This window comes from Diceros bicornis, chromosome 3 (assembly GCF_020826845.1).
Source record: "Diceros bicornis minor isolate mBicDic1 chromosome 3, mDicBic1.mat.cur, whole genome shotgun sequence".
In the NCBI taxonomy this organism is placed as follows: Eukaryota; Metazoa; Chordata; class Mammalia; order Perissodactyla; family Rhinocerotidae; genus Diceros; species Diceros bicornis.
This window is the reverse complement of record NC_080742.1, coordinates 71340141-71362899: the sequence shown is the minus strand read 5'-3', so window position 1 is coordinate 71362899 and position 22759 is coordinate 71340141. Positions and strand designations below refer to the sequence as shown.

General features: G+C 35.8%; 1 protein-coding gene across 1 annotated transcript in view; it reads right to left on the bottom strand.

Annotated features, from left to right (window-relative positions):
• Window positions 1-22759, bottom strand: part of CPED1 (cadherin like and PC-esterase domain containing 1) — a 266766-nt gene that overhangs the window by 155014 nt on the left and 88993 nt on the right. The window contains exon 7 of the mRNA XM_058529011.1: window positions 22053-22221. Within this exon, the coding sequence (XP_058384994.1) occupies window positions 22053-22221 (169 nt within the window). The remainder of the gene's footprint in view (window positions 1-22052; window positions 22222-22759) is intronic.

Here is a 22759-nt window from a genome sequence, read left to right as displayed (position 1 = left end):
TAATTGGCTGAACCTAAATTAAGATAGTTTTTACTCATTCCCTGGAATTAGATCAAAACTCCAATATTTAAATTAGTTTCATGCTTCCAGTGACATGAATAATTTTATTCGTTTGTACTTCTTAACAGTTCTCAGCTTTAAAGTATACATCAAACTAAGAAATTCAGAAAGCAGAGTCTATGTGATCTAATCAGTTTCATAGTTGAAAATTACATATCTGTCAGAGAATTGATCAGAGGCAAGGTACAGGAATACAAAAGACGATAATAGCATAAAAATTTAATTATTTGCTTTGAACAGCAGAACTCTGATTGCATTATATTCAACTTTCTCAGAGAACTGGCAGGTTAGCTTTATCGCCCCTTCTGGAACCTCTCAGTGAAATATAAAGGAGCAGAGAGATTTAACAGTAAAGAGCGAAAGTTAAAACTGGAAAGATTTTATCATTGGACTCTGTATGGATATGTCTACTCATTTTCTTTATAGGAATGCCATTGTTCACAACTATTTCCATTAAAGTTAAAACATAGGCCTTCTTTAGCCTCCAATAAAACAAGGTCTGACAGCTTGTTCGGAAAACTTTCCATTTTGGTTAATTGCCTTGTGTAGAAAATGACATTGAAATCTGGTAACAATTCCAACAAGTAATACTTGTAACAGGTAGCACAAAAATTTGCAAATAAGGATGCATTTGGCAGAAAGATACCTATCTCATATATCTATAAATACTTTCAAATGAGTAAGAAAGCAAAAAGGTTAAATATTTTCCATTTATGTTCTGGGTATTTTATGCAGGGTATCTATTTTAGGTCTTATTAAGTTTCCTGGTCAATCACAAAAGAAAAAGAAAGATATTCATTATAAAAATAATGGGTTCCTGTTGTATGATAAAGAAAATGATAGAGCAATCTGCCCTAACTTATGAGGGCTGTAGTGTTAAAGTCTGTTGAATCCATAGCAGATTTACTACAACCCTCTGCTATTTTCTTACACTTCTCTCATATCAATTACCTTATATCTCTTTCTTACCAGTGTTCAAACAACATTCATTCTTTTATATGGGATATTTTAAATGAGCTTTTAATTATTATGCATTATTTAAAAGTTTGTGATTTAGTATTCTAATTAAATATAATGATACATAGTCCAAATCAATGTCTTCTCATTGTAGTCCCAACTATTGACTTGATTTCCCTGCTCCCAACCACTTTATCTTTCATTGCTGACAGAGTAATCTTTGTTCAATTCAAATCATGTCATTCCTCTGCTCATAGAGAACAGAAGTCCCCAATATTTATGGAAGGAGGTGATATAGTAAACAGTAGAAGCCTTTTTGCTACAAAGAGACAGCTATTTTTATAGGAGAATTCAAAAAGTGATACATACAATTCTTAAACATTCTAATTTAATTTAAATTTAAAATTTAAAAAATGTGATACACCATATTAACAAAATGAATAAAAATTGATAAGATTCAGCATCCATTTATGATAAAAACTCTGAATAAAATGGATATAGAAGGAAAGTACCTCAGCACAATGAAGACCATATATGACAAACCCACAGCTAACATCAAACTCAATAGTGAAAAACTGAAAACCATCCCTCTAAGAACAAGAACAAGACAGGATGCCCACTTTCACCACTCTTATTCTACATAGTATTGGAAGTCATAGCCAGAGCAAGTAGGCAAGAAAAAGAAATAAAAGGTATCCAAATTGGAAAGGAAGAAGTAAAACTGTGACTATTTGCAGATGACATGATTTTATATATAGAAAACCCTAAAGAATCTACCAAAAAACTATCAGAAATAATAAACAAATACAATAAAGTTGCAGGGTACAAAATCAACATACAAAAATCAGTTGTGTTTCTATACACTAACAACAAAATAGCAGAAAGAGAAATCAAGAATACAATCCCATTTACAGTCACAGCAAAAAGAATAAAATACCGGGGCCAGCCCGGTGGCACAAGCGGTTAAGTGCCCGCACTCTGCTGCGGTGGCCCGGGGTTCACAGGTTTGGATCCCGGGCGCGCACCGACTCACTGCTTGGTAAGCCATATCGTGGTGGTGTCCCATATAAAGTAGAGGAAGATGGGCACGGATGTTAGCTCAGGACCACTCTTCCTCAAGAAAAAAAGAGGAGGATTGGCATCAGATGTTAGCTCAGGGCTAGTCCTCACAAAAAAAAAAAAAAAAAAAAAGAATAAAATACCTAGGAATAAATTTACCCAAGGAGGTGGAAGACCTGTACACTAAAAACCATAAAACATTGTTGAAAGAAATCGAAGGAAGACACAAAGAAATGGAAAGATATTCCATGCATATGGACTGGAAGAATTAACATAGTTAAAATGTCCACACTACCTAAAGCAATCTACAAATTCAATGCAATTCCTATCAAAGTTCCAATGACATTTTTCATGGAAATAGAATAAAGAATCCTAAAATTTATGCAGAACAAAAAAAGATCCCAAATAGCCAAAGGAATCCTGAGAAAAAAGAATAAAGCTGGAGGCATCACACTCCCTGATTTCAAAGTATGCTACAAAGCTATAGTAACCAAACAGCATGGTACTGGCAGAAAAACAGACACACAGATCAATGAAACAGAATTGAGAGCCCAGAAATAAAACCACACACTTATGGACAGCTAATTTTTGACAAAGGAGCCTAGAATATACAATGGAGAAAGGAAAGTCTCTTTAATGAATGGTGTTGGGAAAACTGGACAGCCACATGCAAAAGAATGAAAGTAGACCATTATCTTACACCATACACAAAAATTAACTCAAAATGGATTAAAGACTTGGATGTAAGACCTGAAACCATAAAACTCCTAGAGGAAAATATAGGCAGTATGATCTTTGACATCAGTCTTAGCAGTATCTTTTTGAATATGTCTCCTGAGGCAAGGGAAACAAAAGAAAAAATAAACAAATAGGACTACATCAAACCAAAAAGCTTCCGCACAGCAAAAGAAACCATCAACAAAACAAAAAAAACAACCTACCAATTGGGAGAAGATATTTGAAATCGTGTATCCAGTAAGGGGTTAATATCCAAAATATATAAAGAACTCATACAACTCAACAACAACAAAAAAACAACTCAATCCAAAAATAGGCAAAGGCTCCGAACAGCTATTTTTCCAAAGAAGTTACACAGATGGCCAACAGGCACATGAAAAGATGTTCAACATGCAAATCAAAACTACAATGAGATATCACTCACACCCATCAGAATGGCTGTTATTAAAAAGACAAGAAATAACAAGCGTTGGAGAGGATGTGGAGAGAAGGAAACCCTCATACACTGCTGGTGGAAATGTAAACTGGTGCAGCCACTATGGAAAACAGTATGCAGATTTCTCAAAAAATGAAAAATAGGACTACCATAGGATCCAGCTACTCCACTTCTGGGTATTTATCCAAAGAACACAAAAATACTAATCTGAAAAGATATATGCACCTCTATGGTCATTGTAGTATTATTCACAATAGCCAAGACATGTAAACCTAAACCCCCATCAATGGATGAACGGATAAAGATGTGGTATATATATACAATGGAATACCATTCAGGCATAAAAAAAGATGAAATCAGGCCATTTGTGACAACACGGTGGACCTTGAGGGTATTATGCTAAGTGAAATAAGTCAGACAGAGAAAGACAAATATCATATGATACCACTCATATGTGGAAGATGAAGCAACAACAACAACAAACATACACATAGATACAGAGAATATATTGGTGGTTACCAGAGGGGAAGGGGGTAGGCAGTGGGTGGTAGGGGTAAAGGGACATATGTGTACAATGACAGACGGCAACTAGACTTTTCATGGTGAACACCATGTAGTCTATACAGAAGTTGAAATATAATGACGTATACCTGAAATTTATATAATGTTACAAACCAATGTTACCTCAATTAAAAAAACCCCATAAATTCCTTTGTCAATCTTGCAACACACAGCCAAGGTCTTTTATTTGCATATGGGTAAATTAATTGGAATTGCCAGTCATCTAACTTATAGAAACCTTACCCATAATGCATTGGTTATAATTGCAATTAGAGCAAGAACATAAAGACACTTTCAAAGAAATCTGAGAGCAGAATCTTTGTAGGTTTTACAATCCCCCCACCCCCAAACTCTGAAAGTTGTTACCCCACGTGTAATTTACCTGCAATGTTTTAAAGCAATTTTCCTAGATTTATTCTTTATAAATATTCAACTTTGCTTTTATGGAAGCAAGTCTGACTCTTTTTGCACTTATAGTTCATCAGTGCTTGACGAGGTATGCATGCAAATGCTTGCCTCAGGCACTGAGTTCTTGCATTCAGCAGTCAGCATGCTTTATGGAGGGCCACAGAGCATTGCTTAATACTGCAAGTAGTTAAGTGGTAATTAAGAGGGATTTTATTCACAGAAGATCTAAATCCTAATCCTAATCCTAATCGTATTTACTAGTTCATTTCTACTAAATCATGAATCTCCATTTCCTCATCCATAGAATGGGTATAAACATATCACTCTATCTCCCAGTGTTCTTAAAAGTATTAAATGAGACCACATATGAGAATACATTCAGAAGTATAAAATGACAGTGGGGTCATTTTACATTTTACGTGCATGAAATTCAAGCTCTCCGGGGTCTGACTCTACCACATCTTTTCTGGTTTTCCTTACTCCACAAATCCTATGGCTTTTTCTCTTTCTTCTTCTCCATCCCTCCCACTTCAGGCTGCCTTAGGACTCTTCCCACCCCAAAATACATACACATTCTAGCCAAATAAGGCAGCTCACACATCTGAGACTATATCCTATGTTCCACCTGCATGATTCATGATGTCTTTCCAAAGTAAATGCAAATATCCCCTCCCCATTTCTAAAGAAGCCCCACTCATTTTTCTAAGCTCTGCTAAAATACTACCTATTTTGGGAAATCTTATTTCACTTACCCCAGACTAAATAATTCTCTCGTACACTTGAGTATCCCAGCAACTCAGCCATTTATTGCACTCTGCTCTGTATTAGAGTTTTTTATAAATATGTCTTTCTCCCCCTCTCTCTGGAGAGTTCCCTGATGGGAAGAACCAACACTTCTCTTTTGAGTCCCTTTCCACATTGCCCAGCACATAGCTATCCTTGGAATAATTCTGGAATACAACTGAGTTGAATTGACTATGAACAATTACCGACATAGTCAAGATTGTTTTCCCTTTGAGTTGTTTTTGACTCCGTGATCACATACAAAAATCTTATACATGCAAGAAGGAATAGATTAAATACATTAATTTCTCACCAATTTATTATGGGGAGATTATATTGTTTCTCCACCTTACTTGATGAAGGGCATTCAACCATTAGGAGCTTCACTCTCATCTAAGAGTAGAGAAGCCATCAGACAAGATACCTTCCCCCTCCCTTTCTCTTGTTCTCTCCTGACCCCTAATTTAACTACTTTCTTGTTCTCACATTTAAATTCCACCCTGTGAAACCTGCTGATAACCTGCCGTAACGTGAAAATCTTTCCTTTCATTGGTGTGGCAGTTTGCAAAAACTGGCCGCAAATTCTTCCCACCCCTGTAGGGACACTCTTTTGAGGTGTGATTTTGCACTTCCTCCCATCCAGAGGTGAAGTCTATTTCTTCCTCCCTTGAATCTTGGCTTTGCCACATGATGTTCTTTGGTCAATGGGACATTAGTAAATGTGATGCAAACTGTTTTAACAAATTACTTCAAACCAGGTGACTTAAAACAACAGAAATTTATTCTCTCGCAATTCTGGAGCCCGGAAGTCTAAAATCCAGGTGTTGGCAGGGCCACATTCCCTCTTAAGGCTCTAGGGGACAATTGTTCCTTGCCTCTTCCAGCTTCTGGAGGCTGTAGGCATTCCTTGGCTTGTAGGTGTATAACTCTAGTCTCTGCCTCCATCTTCACAGGAACTTCTCTTCTGTGTGTCTTCTCCTCTTCTGTCTGTGCCAAATCTGTTTGCCTTTCTCTTATAAGGACATGTGTCATTGGATTTAGGGACGACTTGGATGATCCAGGATGATCTTATTTTGAGATCCTTAACTTAATTACAGCTGCCAAGACCCTTTTTCCAAATAAGGTCACATTCACAGGTTCTAGGGTTTAGGATACGGATATATCTTTTTGGGGGCAACCATTCAACCCATTATAGAAACAAAATCTTGAAAAGAACTTGGTCTTTGGGGCTTGCTCACTTGCTATGCGTGGGAACCCTGACACTGCCACCACATGAAAGAACACCAGGTGGCCTGCTGGATGACAAGAAACACATGGTCAAGTCACCTCCACAACCCTCTCTAACACCCAGCCAACAGCCAGGCGTGAGTGAGGCCAGGCTGGACCATCCAGCCCCAATGGAACCACCAGCTACCCGCATAAATCAGTAGAGCCCGTCCAGCAAACCACAGAATCATGAGAAATAATAAATACTTGCTGTTCAAAGGTGGTTTATTATATTGCAAAAGCTAACTAATTTAATTTGCTTTCTTTTTTGTTTAAATTTTGTCTTTTTCCCTTCTCTTTTTGAAATGGAGCCTGCACCTCTTTCTCTCTTAAACCTCCCACCTACAGGAGAAGCTGATCTAAGAACTTCACACTTCTTATCTTCAGTGCTTAGAGCGCAGTCTAACGCCTGCTGCTTCTGGTGTGGCTTCTTCATTTCAAACCCCTCCAATTTCACTCTGGCTTCCATCCCAAATATTGAATAAATTTAACCCTTTCTAGGGTGGGCAGATTCCTAAACATTATCTTCTCATCTTCTTATTTGAAGACATAGTTGACCACCCTACTATCCTCCAAGGGAACTGACTTGTGATTTGACCCCATCTATTTGAAAATAACCCTAAAAGCCATGGTGGCTGAGAAATAGGCACTTCTGCTTGGGCTGTTTTTACAGTAACAGGGACCTGGACACATGGGACCTGCCTTGTCACACTAGAAAGTGTGAGCAACTAGTTATTCTTCTCTTGTTTCAGAAGTGATGGGATACCTCTGTTGCAAATGGCAGGAGAGAGGGGAATGGGGAGGAGACAGGCAGGGAGAGAAACTGAATGACTAAAGGAACATCAAATTCTCAAGGCAAGACCTCTTCTCTGTAGGGCCCTCAGGGTATGGAGCAAAGGAGGCCTAAGAACCTGACAAATGGGTAGGAAGCACATAAATGGGTAAGCTGCTGTGAGATCAGGAACCCGTCTCCCTCTCCACTTGTTCATTTCACAATTCTCTCTTCCACTCCCTTCCATCTGATCTATCTCAGGAAACCGCACCACCATTCAAACAATGGCTGAAGAGTCATCTTTGAGCCATCTCTGTCTATCCTTTCTCAACTCATCACCACTTCTTGTTTCTATCTCCAAAAGGTATCCACTTCTCTCCTTCTTTAGACCATCATGTCACCAACTAGTCCAAACCACCCTCCTCCTCACCTGGACACCTGAATAGCCTTGCAACTGATTTCTCTGTCTCCACTCACAATCCTCTTCTGTCTGTTCTCCACACAGCAGCAGAGTGGGCTTGAAAAGGTAAATCAAATTATGACATTCCTCTCTTCACTGGCTTTCAGTGGCGTCCTTTTGCCCATAGAAAAAAAATCCAAATTCCTTACTTCGCCTATAAGTCCTGTGTGAACCGGCCCTTGCCTTTCTCTCCTTCCTCCTCTCTACCAATCTCACTCTGCTTTTGTTCAACATGATGCACTTTCAGTGCTTGTGATGTTCTGTGAATATGCAAGGACTTTCCTATTGCAAGTCATTGGAATTGTCCATTTGCTGGGTATGTTTCATCACTAGCTCTTCAAATGACACTTAGTCTCCTCCACGAATTACAGCTCAGACGTCACTAGTCAGGAAGACCTTTCTGCCTCTCATAAACTGGGCAAGGCAGTCACTTTCCACACATCATCCTTATTCATTTCATTCTTAGCTATATTAAAAATCTGTAATTATCGGTATTTGCTTATATATGTACAATTAGTTCTTTATCTGTATTTCATCTACCATTCAATACAAGAATAAACTCCATAAAGGCAGGGACTCTGTATTGTTTATCACTATATCACTAGAACCTAACACAGTGTTTAGCATATGGGAAATACTCGGTAAATATTTGTGGGACAAATGAAAAACCTCATTTAACCCATAGGAAACTATTCCTATTTTACAGATAGAGAAAGTGGTTCAGAGAGGTTGAAAGGCTTGCCTGAGGTCATACAGTTGGTACCACAGCACATCCATCCCTAGACCCTAGGGGTCATGCCTTGGGACTTTTCAATCTTGTAGATCCATCACTAGTGATTTATTCCTCTCTCCTTCAGAGTAAAAGTGTAATCACATATTTGCTTATCACTGAGACTGAAAGGATGTCATCATTGTCCTATTCATATTTTTAAATCACATTTCTTTTCACTTTAACTCCTTGAAAGCATGAAAATGTAATATATTTCCTTAGTATAATGTTTTTCTTCTGTGACTTCTGAGTTTAGAGTAATAATTTCACTCTTTGTGACTTGAATACATATTCTTTATGTAGATGATTTGGGTAACCAAGCACACGGGAAAATTCTCATATCTTTCAAATACATCTGGAAAAAAACTCCTGATAGAAACCATTTTGTTAGAATACCTTTGTAAACAGGTAGAGGAGGCTGTGGTACCTGAAACTAATTGGATTCTGGAAGACTAGACACCAGGCATAGCGAAGCTAGTTTAGAGGGGAAGCCACCCAGCATATGGATATATACAAACACAGGGACACCTAGGATTTCCTCTCCTGTTTGTAGTCCTTTTCTCCAAATTGTAAAGACCTGCTTCATAGAGCTTCTAAACACTGGTTTCATAAGCACGGCAGTGGGGGCGAGAGGACAAGCTGTTACGAGACAAAGGGGACAGAATGGTGGGTATGGGAATGCTCCATATCACTAAATGAGGAAGTCGGAGAATGACTGCCTTACAGGCGGATGCTCCACAGAGACAGAACTAACAAAAGCAATGAAATATATCTGTATATTGCAGTAGATATAGAATGCAGCATGATGTATATATGCAGAATCCTGAAAATCCACCTTTGTCTGCCTTAGTAGCACTCAGAGAAATGAAAGACAAATTTTCAGTTACATATCACAATATTAGGTCATTTACAAAATTCAAAAGAATTCAAGTTAAGCTGAATTGAAGTTCAGGTTGGAATCAAATAGAAGTACACACAAAAGATAATGGATAAAAGTAATGCATTCTCAGACGCTAAGTCTAAAATGCTGGTGCTAACTTTACAGCAATTTAAAAAAACCTTATGTACCATAAAATAATCTTAAATGGAAAAACAATGTCCAATGACTGACAAATGCTGAAAGCATTCCAAATAATTTTGTGGCCTTGGCAATTTAAATTGTACTGAAGATTTACCACCATTCAGAATCTCTACTTAGCAATATAGCCTTCCTACCACAAGCTTGGATTATCAAATAACATCCTAAAAATAAATATATATAATCCAATGAAAGAAAAAGGTCAAAGCTTTGCTGTCTAAGCATCTTTGCCTTCTTTTTTCCTTTCACTGTTGGCCAGCTCAGGCTATAAGTGCAATACCGAAAAAGACCACTTGGGGGCAATACAGTATTTTTGTTTTGCTTTATCTTATAGCTATGTAGGTTTCTTAGGTGATAAAAGATTGTTGTTTCTCTCAAATTTGAAACCAGATTTTAATATATGGGAAGAAAAAGGTTGCATTTCATTTTAAACTTACAATGCATAAATCACATAAGACAAATGCAAGTTAGATTTTCTCCTGAAGGGAGCAAAATTCTGTCCACTTCTAGCAGACAATCAGTTTTTCCTAGTTGGTACATTTAGGGATATTTTATATTTAGGATTTGTCACAGCCTTTGAGATAGATCTCAAAGAATAATGGAAATTGTTAATAGAAATGTTTAAAATGGCAAACATGTAATAAGGTTCAAAATGTACTGGTGGAAAATTATTTTGTTTCTATATCCAAAGTTAAAATGTAGATAAATATCATCTGTCTTCTCCACTGGGTACATATTTTATAATACTCTTAAGCATTAAAGTAATTAATTTTGGGGAGACACTTACAGCCATTGTCTTCACTGTTATTCCTTTGCATTCACAGACCACTTTGTAAAAGGGTTATTTTTGTTATTAATTATTCTTTTCAGCAATTTGATGAGTGGAGTCTATTCCAAGCCATTTCTCTCCACCTCTGTCTGCTGAGTACTAGGTATTGTGTCAGGCACTAGAAGTTTGTTTCCTTTTTAAGTCAAAAATAAACATAATCTCTTCTTTCAAGCATTTTAAACATATTTAGGGAAGTAAAATTTTCTTCTTCATTTTTGTTCTCCTGATTCTTTGCTGACTTTATCTGATTTCTTTCTCCCAATATATTTTCCTGTCCTTAAAGATATTTACCATTACCATAGCAATGGAAAACTCAGGTGAGCCCTGTTGTCAAAGTCTAGGAATCAGGATTCATAAAATTAAATTCAGTAACTCTCTAGGTGCCTGCACAGAAGCAGAAAAATTCAGGAAGATTGCGCGAAGTTTTCCCTTAATTCATGAGTCCATTACCCAAAGCTCCATCTTAACAATTCTTTATTTTATGGAGGGTAGTAAGGAAGGGATTACAGCTGCTCTGTCTTTGAACATCTTTCTGGCTTAGCTAGCTCATCTATTAAAGAAATAATGAGTAACTCAAAAACTAAGATGGTGCTGTTCTCTGTGGATGCTTGAAGTATTTGAAACATTGCCTACACTAGTCCTCTTTTTCCACGTTCATTTTTTACTCTAAAAACTTGTTTATTTTATAAACTTGTGATCAGCGAGATATAACAGAAGAGGAAGAGCCTGCATAGACTAATTTACAAGAGTTTCTATGATGTCCACGGGCCATTGGCTCCTAGGATCCAGTTTGGAGAAATAACACTTGCTCTTTATAGATAGACCCGGTTCTCATCCTCGCTAGGCATCCACTAGAAGGCGCCAGAGTGAAGCGGGCTTTGAACAAGGCACTTGGAAGGCTTGGAGCCCAGGAGTGGGGAGATACACGTCCTAAGATCTAAAACACCACTGAGGCATTCCTTTCTCCATCTTTCAAGCATTCTGAAGGAATTCATGTACTTCTCCTGATTTCACACTGAAATCCCTGAATATTAGCTAACCTCCACTTTTCTGGATATATAATTAATACTTGCCCATCAGTTTTCTAATATTAAAGGAAATAATAATTAGCAAATTTATTTATTAGGGTTAAGTTTTACCTTATATTGCCACTCTAACACATTTTATATATATATATATATATATATAATGCATACATATCAGTTAATTATGTTTGCATATATTTATCAGTTCACTGCATTAGTTCAGAAGAGATATGTTTGAATTAACAAAGATGTTATATGTAAATTCATCATATTTATCTTTTGTTGAAGAACCTACTCTTAAATCATATTTTCCAAAAATGAAAGCTTTTAGTATGCTACAATTAATAAGGTACCTTTAACAAAAATGATAATGATGGACAACCACTCGTTGATAAACATTTTTTGAGTGTCTGCCGTGTGCCAGGCTCTCCCCAAGGCTCTGGGGATACAGACACATTGCCTGCCGTTCTGAAGCTTAGGGTCATGTGTTTAAATGATCGCTTTTGATCAAACAAACATGACCATCCTTAATGAATAATTTTCTTCCTATTTAGGATAATAATCTAGGCTCAGTATTAAGAATTAACAAATGTACAAAATTATCTGACAAATTTTTTATGAAACAAAGTTGGGAATGAATAAATGAAATGAATGAATGAAATTTTTCAAAAGAGACAAAGTTGCCATCAATGGTACCAAAGTTGCCATCAACAGTAAAAAATTATTTTGTATTGAGGCACTTTAAAATCATGTGCAGTTGCAAAACAATCATTCTTTTTCTAGAGCAAACACATATCTGAAATAATATTTAACACCAACGTGGGCTGATAAGTGTTATTTTGCAATTACGACTCTGGATTTTATTGTAAGTCAGCTTTAGCCACATATTTGTTTATTTAATTCTGTGCTGGTTATCTATAATTTCTATTTACATAAAATCATACTTTAAAATGAACACCCTGATGCAATTTTTAAATTTAATCCAAGCAAGAGTAGATTAAGCAATACATCAATTCATTTTACAAACTCTCAAGAGCAAGCTTTTATTCACATTCTTTCTACAGCTGACATAAATCTCCCAGCCCTGCAGAAGGACCAGAGGCTCAGTGAAAAAGTCTTTTACAAGGTCTGTTCCATAGTCTGCAGTTTTAGACATAAAACGAAGACCAAGAGAACACTTCCTCAGGTTGAAAAACCGTACTGTAAGTTTATACCTGCTGCCAAAGACATTACTCATTTTTACCCTGGGAATATATGAGCTATCTCACCCGACGTTATGAAAGGCACTGCATAAATATTGACGACAAATGAGGCTAACTTCATCCCTGCGACTGTGTCCTATTTCCAAAACTGAATAAGAGATATGTGCATTCTTTAAAAAGGGTCCCTGTAAATAATAACATTCCCCACATTGCCGAGGTTCACTCTCTCCTCTGTGCACATTTGCTGATCGCATCGATGTGAGAGGGAACTGCAGGCACAGGAAACGGGAGAATGGCCCCCAAAGGCCACTGCAGCGGTGGTAGAGAGCGGGTGGTTTAGAGCCTCAGACTGAGCAGGAGCTTGCTTTAACTTGGGTTTCCATCAGAGATGATTCTCGCTAACTTGAGAAAAGGCTGTCGTGTCCCGTGTTGTCCCCTTTCTATCAAAGTGGCCCTGCTCAGAAATTCAGGTTATGACGCCTGACTATTGCATTTACTGGAAAGGTACAGGAAGATCATTGCAAAATACAGGAGCTGAGTTAGAACAGTTAGGGATTCAATAGACTTGGGCAGTTTCCTCACACAGTTGAAAATTTTTAAATGATCTTCAATTGAATTCAATCCAAGACGCATTTATCGAGAGCTGATTACAGTCAAGGAATCATCTTCACGTAACTTTTCAATACCGAATATCGACAAATGAACATCTTTAAATACGGGATGGTTGATCAAACAATGAATTCATTTAAGCTATGTTTCAACTAGACAAAAAAGGCCTTTGACAGGTGTTTCTGCCAGAAGTCACAAATCACTCCAGCAATACATTTTCATCAAAGCAGTCAGCTATATCATAGGTATAAAGAATCTCCAGACGTTATAAAGAAGTCACAGACATGAGAGTTTCCTGTCTGCTGAATAAGTTTACAATGGATGAAGGGATAACTTGTGACTTTTTACTCTAAGAACCAAATTTAAATTTACAATATTTCTTGCAGTTAATCTATATGACCCGTGTATAAAGACAGCCATGGACGCATTTGACTGAAAGTTACAGTTAAAATGGTTGTGGAAGAGTTCTACTCTTGAATTCATGGATATAACTGGAGTCTTATATAATTGAGAACTTTTAGGGGAAGAAATTTTTTTTTTCTTTGTGAGGAAGATCAGCCCTGAGCTAATATCTGATGCCAATCCTCCTCTTTTTGCTGAGGAAGATTGGCCCTGGGCTAACATCTGTGTCCATCGTCCTCTACTTTATATGGGACGCCGCCACAGCATGACTTGACAAGCGGTGCGTCGGTGCAAGCCCCAGGTCCGAACCTGCGAACCCCGGGGCGAACCCCGGGCCTTGGAAGCAGAGCGCGCGCACTTAACTGCTGTGCCACCAGGCCGGCCCCTAGGGGAAGAAATTTTTGAATAAAATATCACTTAAAATTGGATTTATTATATTCACCAAGAAAATGACTTTGCTTTAAAAGCAGCAAAAATGGTTGTCTTAAAATCGGATCAAAGGATATAGTAAGTAAACGTATTTGCTATTCATTTTCTTTCCCTTTTTCCATCTCCCTCTCCCTTTTAAATTTGAACATTCTTTGGAAACATCTAACACTTGAATTTTAAATTATTGTTATGGTATAGAAGGGGATTGTAGAAAAATTTAGTTTACAAAGCTTCTACTTTCCATTATTTCTCAAATTTGCATTTCTTGATATTTTTCAACTCTCTCCAAAGCTTTAACAGATGAAGTGCCTCAGCAGCAGACTTAATTGGAAATAAATGAGCTCATAGTTATATCTGTTATTACTTTCATACCTCCTTTAGCTGCCAGAATATTCTATAAATGGCCACTGATAACCAGTTTAGTGGGTCTGCCTCACTGCACAGTGCATAAATCACCACTGATTTAACTAAGTAATTTAGCCTTTGAATTCAGGACTCGGTACACACACACACACACACACACACACACACACACACACTATTCTGTGGAATTTAAGAACAGTATTTAATAAAACTTGGATGTCACAGGGTTAGGTTTTAAAGTGGGTTTTGGTCCTGTCTTCCACATTAGCATTGAGAACTGTTTCTGTGTATTTTTACACACAGAAAATCTCAGGAGGAAGCAGCATTTTGGAAGATGGTCAAGAGATTTAAAAGATAAGTATACTCTATTTGTTTTAGCTGAAGCAATAAATACTTCAGTTGAAGGGTAAATAAATATTGCCTTGTTTTCTGAAATCTATCTGTAGCATCAAGGGCAACTCTGATCTCGTAAGAAAATAGTCGCTCTCTGGCACATTAACCCAGGAAGCTGCACACCCTGCCTTTGAGAGCAGATAACAGTGTTGTCCAGAATAATCAGGCAAGATCTTGAAAAGACAAATCCCAAGGCGAGGATGAAAATGACAAGAACAGCCTGTTTTCTGTGCTGCCACTGCAGCTTGTATCTGTCCCGCAGACAAGACAAAGATGTGGATGAGAAACAAAATAGCGAATAAAGCATGAAAATCTAAAGAAAATCAAATCACAAAGAGCTTTCTTTTCTCATGATTTATCTTCAAGAAATCCATAAAAACTATTACCAGAAAAATGTATTATTTCTACCAGTCATTTCTACTGGGATCGGGAGAAGCGGTGCTCAAATAAAGAAAAAAGAAAAAAAACTTTAAAAAATTACTTAGAATATTTAGAGCTTCAATTTCCTGTCAAGATAGTGAACTAGTATAGGTGATATGAGATAAAGCATGAATCTAATGAAAAAACAAATAAAAACCCGTGTGGAAGGGATTCCGAAAGCTGTTGTGAACTGGTCTGGCCAGTGGTGGCAATGGACAGGGATGACTGGAGTTTGGGGAGGTTGGTTGCGGAGGCTTCTCTGAGAGGACAGACTGGAGGGTAGTATTTTTGTTTTCCTCCTGCCTCTGCCCTGTGATCCCCTAGAACAATCACTGCCTGCTCCCTCCCTGTTAAGGATATGAAGTCCACCCCAGGATTCAGGTTGCTCAATTTCTTGGGGATAATGTCCTGCTCAGGTGAGGAGTTGATGGTGATGTGGGAGATTACATCACATCCCACACTCACTCCTCCACCCTATGCTTTCTCAAACTCTGAGTTTGATGGATTATAATAAAAGGAAGTGCCTCCTCCCAGCGCACTTCCTAAGAGTTTAGGGGGTGAAATTCTGACCAGAAAAATCATCTGCTACAGTGGCAGCAGAGGGAAGTGGTCAAAAGTTGTTTTATGGTGCCTGGAACTCATCCTCTCCCCTCTCCGCGGCTTCGCCTGTGGGACTGGCCTTCCCCAAACACTATACCGACCAGAATAAATAATATCTGCAGGAGGACTTAAGGTCAAAGGACAAAATAGGGGACATATGAAAAGTACAGCTACCTCAAAAGAAAGGCAACAAACTGAATGACATATATCATGCTACTAAAACTAGTAGACTAGGGGTGCAGTGGTGTAATGGATAGTGCATTGGACTGGGAATTTAATGCACTGGGGATTTAAAATAAGCATGATTAATGTAGTCGTGGAAATAATGGAAGACAGTAGCAAATGAAATGTGAAAAAAAAATCATTAAAAAGAACCAAGAGGAAATATAGTAAGAAATGAATAGACGTAAGTAAAAATGTGCACAGTTCTGAAGTTAAGGGGTATCAGCACATGAAATGAAGGGGTCAAAATGTGGACAACAGAAGAAAGACAGACAAAATGGTAAGCAAAAATATTTCAAGAAATAATGAAAACAAATTTCCCAGAATTAAGGAGTAAAGACTTCCGGACCAAATTGCAAAAACTTAATAAGAAAAGAAACAAATCCAGGAGGATGTTGTGAACAGGGGAAGTAAAGGTGAAAAATTCCTTGATATAATTTATTGTTTTGTTTTTGTTTTCCTTTTGAAGGAAAAAAACACCATAAAAAGAAAAAATGGTTATTTCAACCAGAACTAAAACTCTACATTCCTTGAAAAGTTTAAGAAATTAACAGGAGAAAATAAACATGTGTATGCCTTAAATGAAGGGTGACCATTGTACACTATATATAATAAGACTGTATAACTTCTAAACTTATACAAGAAAAGTTGAGCTTTACAGTGAAAAGCAGGGAAAAATATTTAAAAAGAAACAAAAAGCCTGAATACTAAAGAAAGAAAGAAAGAAAGAAAGAAGTCCTAACATAATCACAATCTATGCAAACTCATAATCAGTTCAAAATCATAAATTAAAAAACAAAGATTCACAGATTGTATCAAAACAATAAATTCCAAAAATATATGACTACAAAAAAATACATTTAATACAAAGACATGTAGAAAGGGTAAAAATAAAATATATATACGGGAAAAGAAAAAGGTGAACCAAAGGAAAGCTCAAAGCAATCTTAATATCTGACTAAAATAGAAATTAATGCAATAGTATCTTAAGACAAAAGTAAGATATTATATACCAGTTAAAGGAACTATGGAGAAAGAAGATATAGCCATCATAAATAAATAGGTAACTAATAATACACCTTCAAAATAGTCAACCAAAAGAATGGCAGGGAGAAATAGACAAACAATTGTAGTTGGAGATTTTAACACATTCCACTTAGCAACTGTTAGATCAAGCAGAAAAAATACCAGATTCTGCAAAATACAATTAATAAGTATTTAATAAGGCTTTAGATATAGATAGAATTCTACATCCACATTTAGTGTTTTCCTTTTCAAGCACCCATGGAAGATTTTTTTTTTTAATAGAAAGATTATTAGTCAATAAAAGAAAGCCTCAATAAATTCCAAGATAGCAGTAGCATACAGAATATGTTCTCTGATAATAATCCAATAAATTAGATATTCATAACAAAAGGATGACTTAAGAATAGTCCTATGTTTAGAAATGGAATAACGTTATTAAACAGCTTGAGTTAAACAAGGCAAACATAAAGAATATTAAGATATACTTAGAATTAAATAATTTAAAATTTATGTGACATGACTAAGGCAGTATATGGAAGGAATTTATAGCTTTAGCCATTTTTACTAGGAAACAAAAAATGTTAAACATAAAGGAGGCAAGCATTCAAATGAAGAAGCTAAAAAAGGACAATAGAGCAAATAAAGGAAAAACTAGAAGCTAAGAAATAACAAAAATAAGGGCAGAAATCTGTGAAATTGGGAACAACTTTAAAGTGATGGGAAAGATTAACAAAATAAAAAACTAGTTTCTTAAAACGATTAACCAACTATAAAGTCCTCTGGCAATTCTAATCAAGAAGTAAAAATTAAAAATAAAATATCTACAAATTATAGCTTGAAAAAGATGAAATAGCTATAGACACAACAGATACAAAAATTGAAACATTATAGTAATCAATTATATACTAAAGAATTCGAAAACCTACATGAAATTGATAAATTCCTAAAAAAAAAAAATGCCAAGTTGCACAAGAAGAAATTGAGAAATGTTTTAAATAAATTGAAATGTCAACGCTATTTCAAAAAACCTCCAAATCTATTTTTTCAAGAGACTTGTACTAAATTCCCAAGGGTCAGTACTCCCATCTTATGCAAGTTGCTCCAAAAAATTGAAAAAGAGTGAAAGTTATCCAGCTCTATTTTGTGAGCTACTATAATCACAATTGTAAAAACCAGATAAGAGAAATACCAAAAAATCTAAGTCCATATCCTTTATGAACATAGATATAAAAATCATAACTAAACAAATCTAACAGAGTATTGAAAAGCTAACCAAAATTATCAAGTAGGTTTTATCTCAATTATGCAAAAGGAGGTGTTATTAAAAGAAAATCTAGTAATGCAATACACCACATAAACTTGAGGAGGAGAAAAATCACATAATTATCTCAATCAATGCAGAAAAAAGTATTTGTAAGGTTCAAAATCTTTTTATGATGAGGACTCCCAGCAAACTAAAACTATAAGGGAAAATGGCTTGATGAAGTTTATGAATCCATATCTCTTACATACACTCTAAAAAGATTTACAAATGGAATCCTATGATCTCTGGGATTTGTTTCAAAATAAGCTAGTATTAGGGAAGGGGAGTAAAGAGGATACAGATAAAACAAGATTATCCATGAATTGTAATAGCTGAAATGCAATGATGGGTACATTGTGATTAATTATATTATTCTCACTACTTTGGCAGAAATTGTAAAGATTAAATACCAAAAACCTACTGCAAGCATTTTACTTAATGAAGAAACTTGAAATACGTTCCCTTTACAATGAAGAACAATTCAAGAACACCCACTATCATTTCTACTTTTAAAGATTGTACTGGAGATTCTGGCCAACATTAGTAAAGGAAAAAAAAGAAAAAGAAAAAAAGAAAAAGAAAGAAGGAAAGAAGATATACAAGAATTAAAAGGAATGAGATTAACATGACATTATTTGCAGATAAAATGATCATCTGCTTAGTAAAATGAATAATAGTAGTAGTAAAATTATTGGAACAAGTTTACCAAATGGAAGTTCAACTTTAAAAATAGTATTTCTTTATCCTAATAATAACTAACTAGACAATATAATTTTACAAACAATATCAACAAATACTCTAAAGAATCTAGAAATAAACAAGAACATATAAGATCTCTATGGAGAAAAAAATTTAACCTCTAATAAAGGACAAAGAAAATGATCTCAATAAATGAAGAGACTTAATATTATGAATAGCCAATTCTTCAAAGATTAAACTGTAAATTTGATGTTTTTATATATTGAAATTCCAGGAGGAATTTAGTAAGATACTTGATATTCTACAAAGTTTGTGAGGAAATAAAGGTTTGTAACATAGTTAACCTAATCTTGGAAAGCAAAAGTAGAGGAAGAACCTCTCCTGGAGGGTATAAGACATACTTCTACTGCCAAAATAATCAAAACAGTGGGCCAACTGGAACAGAATAGAGAGCTCAGAGGCAGCTCCATAGACATATGGGAACTCATACAATAAGGATGATGTCAGATTCATGGGAAATGATGAGTTCTTAGCCAATGAGAATTGATTACATAGGGAAAAAAGTCTGGATCAAAAGTGAACTCTAGTTGAATTAAAATATTTTTATGTCCAGGAAGAATTATAAAGGTAATAGAAGAAAACGGAGAAGCACATCTTTGTGACTTAGAGATAGGAAAGGATTCCTGGAACAAAATCTCCAACACAGGCACCATAAGAAAAATTAATTTGATTGATCAATAGAAGATTTCTGATCAACAAAGGACACTGTGGATCAAGTTAACAAAATAGATGGCAAATTGAGCTATTTGCAAGAGATAGATATTACTTTCCACCTGTTACAAGCTGGGAAAGCACAAATGTTGGTTAACTTGGGGGTACGAGGAAAGCCTAATAATGGCATAGAAACTGAGAGACGCGTTCTGGAGGGCAAGGTGGCATTATTTAATCCTATCAAATGAACCCATATTCTGTGACCCAGCAGTTCCAATCCTGAGTATATATTCTCCAGAAAATCACATGCAGGTGCATAGAGTCACATAAAAGGATTTGTACATTTCAAGCTTGTTTGCTCTAGCCAAGAGATACAGCACAAGATGTCTGCCACTGGAAGAGTGGATAGGAAAACTGTAATGGAATACACATCATGGATACTGCAAATCAGTGAAAAGTAACACAGAAGATGTTCACATAGCAACGTAGATGGTTCCTTGCTAAAGATACGGAGTGCTGCATTTTTAAAAAGTTAGAAAAAAATCCCTAATACAATACAATTTATATATTAAAAAATACACGCATGCATAACAAAATAAAAATTCATATTTTATAAGAATATACACAAAACGATACACATAATGGTGGCCTTTTGATGAGGAGGAGAACTGAATGGGAAATGGGGATACAATGGATGAAATAAATATATAAAACAAGAGAGGAGTCTTGCATACACTGGTGTTGCAAGTTCCACAAGAACAGGATTTCGGTCTGTGCTCAGTAAATACTTGTTGAGTGCATGAATGTGACATGAATTGAGGAATATGATTTTTGTATCTCTCTAAACCTGAGTTCCAACTATTAGGTTGAATCATATGAAACTGCAATTTTTTGTTGGTCAAAAATGGCCAAATATGAGCTATTTCATATAATTCAACCTAATAGAAAGAAGAAATTTGGGAATAATTAAAGATACAAAGGGAAATACAAAAAGCAACTGTAAAGACTTGTGCGAGATAACATGAAAGGCAAACCGAATTAGATTCCACTTTTTAATGATTAATTAAAAACCATATATATTGATATAATTGAGATAGAATGATTGTCTTCAGAATAAAACATCCTTAAGACCTAAGTCATCAATACCATTTCATTAAAATGTTAGCTATTTTATTAGGCAACATAACACTTCCATCTTTTATCACGCTGATGTGTTTTTCAACCGATAATATTTAAATAGGCTATTTAAAAATTTTTCACAATTGGAAGATTTTCCAGAACTTAAGATAAATTCTGAAAAACATCAAGTTCAGTCACTTTTGATTCCCTTGAAACTCTGAAAGGCGCTTGTACATTCTTTTTTTTTTAACCACTTTATTCTGATTGAGACATAAAAAGCTATACATATTCAATGTATACAACTTGATGAGTTTAAGAGATAAGTATACAACCATGAAACCGTCACCACAATCAAGTCATAAACATATCTATCCCCTCCTAAAGTTTCCTCCCACCCTATTTCTTTCTTTCTTTAGTGATAAGAACACCTAACATAAGATCTGCCGTCTTAGCAAATCTTATAGCATTATTAACTGTAAGCACTATGCTGTACAGTAAACTCTAGGATTTATTCATCTTGCATAACTGAAACTTTGTACCCTTTCACTCAGACCTCCCCATATCCCTCTCCCCAGCCTCTGGTAACCACCATTCTATTCTCTGCTTCTGTGAGTTTGACTATTTTAGATTCCTTCTCTAAGTGAGATCATGTAGTATTTGTTCTTTGAAGGAAGTGTCTTAGCAGTGCGCATTCTTTCAATTTCTTCCCACTTCCTTTTATCTGTCTTCTGAACAATTAATTCTGTAAAATCAGAAACTCCTTAAAATTTATCAAACACATTGTCACTAGACTTTATTTTCAACTGAATTAACCTGTTACCCCTTATAAGCAAACTTTTTCGGATTATTATTAAGTTCTTCCCTGAAACCTTTCCCATCATTCTTTATGTCATGGCTTACTGTATTAGGCACATTTGACAGTGTTGTTTTTTACTCAGCAAATATTCCATATTGACCGGTGTAATGAAAGAGGCATTACGCTTCCTAAGAATGAAGCAAAAAGCCTAAGGGCAAAATTATATTTTCATTTGTTGCCCTGACTATATTTTTCTTGAATAAGTGGAAAGTCAAGAAAAAAAGACTACAGCTGAGAACTAGCTGTATAAAGGGTCAAAGAACTGAACTAAAATGATGAATTGAGAAAAAAAGATGGAGCCTTTGTGAATCAGGTTGTTTCCAGCTCATTTTTGAACTGCACCTATTAAATGAAAATCTCTACTTGCAGCAATAAAACGATGCAATCTTTGCTCAATGGAATTTCATAATCAAAAAGGTCAGAGAAAGGCAGCTCAACTTACTTTACTTATCTTTAACATACTTCGTGTGAAATAACAGCTTCGTTGGAAATTTTACCTTGAGAGTGAAGCGTTTTTTCTTTGGTGGATTCCAAACTGTGCCAGTAGAATGAATGAATGCACGTAAAGGGGTTAAGGATGTCACCAACACATATGCTTTAAGAATCACAGATAGATCTTCAGCTCTAAAGATTGCTTCATGTGGAGCAAGGACTGTTGTTCGATTCCTAAAAAATAAAATGACCTAGTTAATGCTTCATAATTTATGGTGAGTATGTAATTTATAAATAACCTCAAAGCTTTGTATGCCCTGTGTATCCTCTGTTGGACCCCAGCCTTCAGTGTGTGGGTTTCCTTAGACAATTTCACTGCTTATTAGCATCACTACCAGGGGACATCCAGGTACAGAGAAAAGGGATCAAATTGATGAGAATTCCCTACTCTGGCAGATTTAATCAAAATATTTTTAAAAAGAAAGAAAAATAGGAAGATAGTACCTAAAATAAGGTTTAAAAATTTTATAATAGCCAAGACTTGGAAGCAACCTACGTGTCCACCAAGGGACGAATAGATAAAGAAGATGTGGTATATCTTGGAATGGAATGGAATACTACTCAGCCATAAAAAGATGAAATCTTGCCATTTGCAACAACATGGATTGACCTTGAGGGTATTATGCTAAGTAAAATAAGTCAGAAGGACAAAGTCAAATACCATATGATCTCACTCATAAGTAGAAGATAAAAACAACAACAAACAGACACA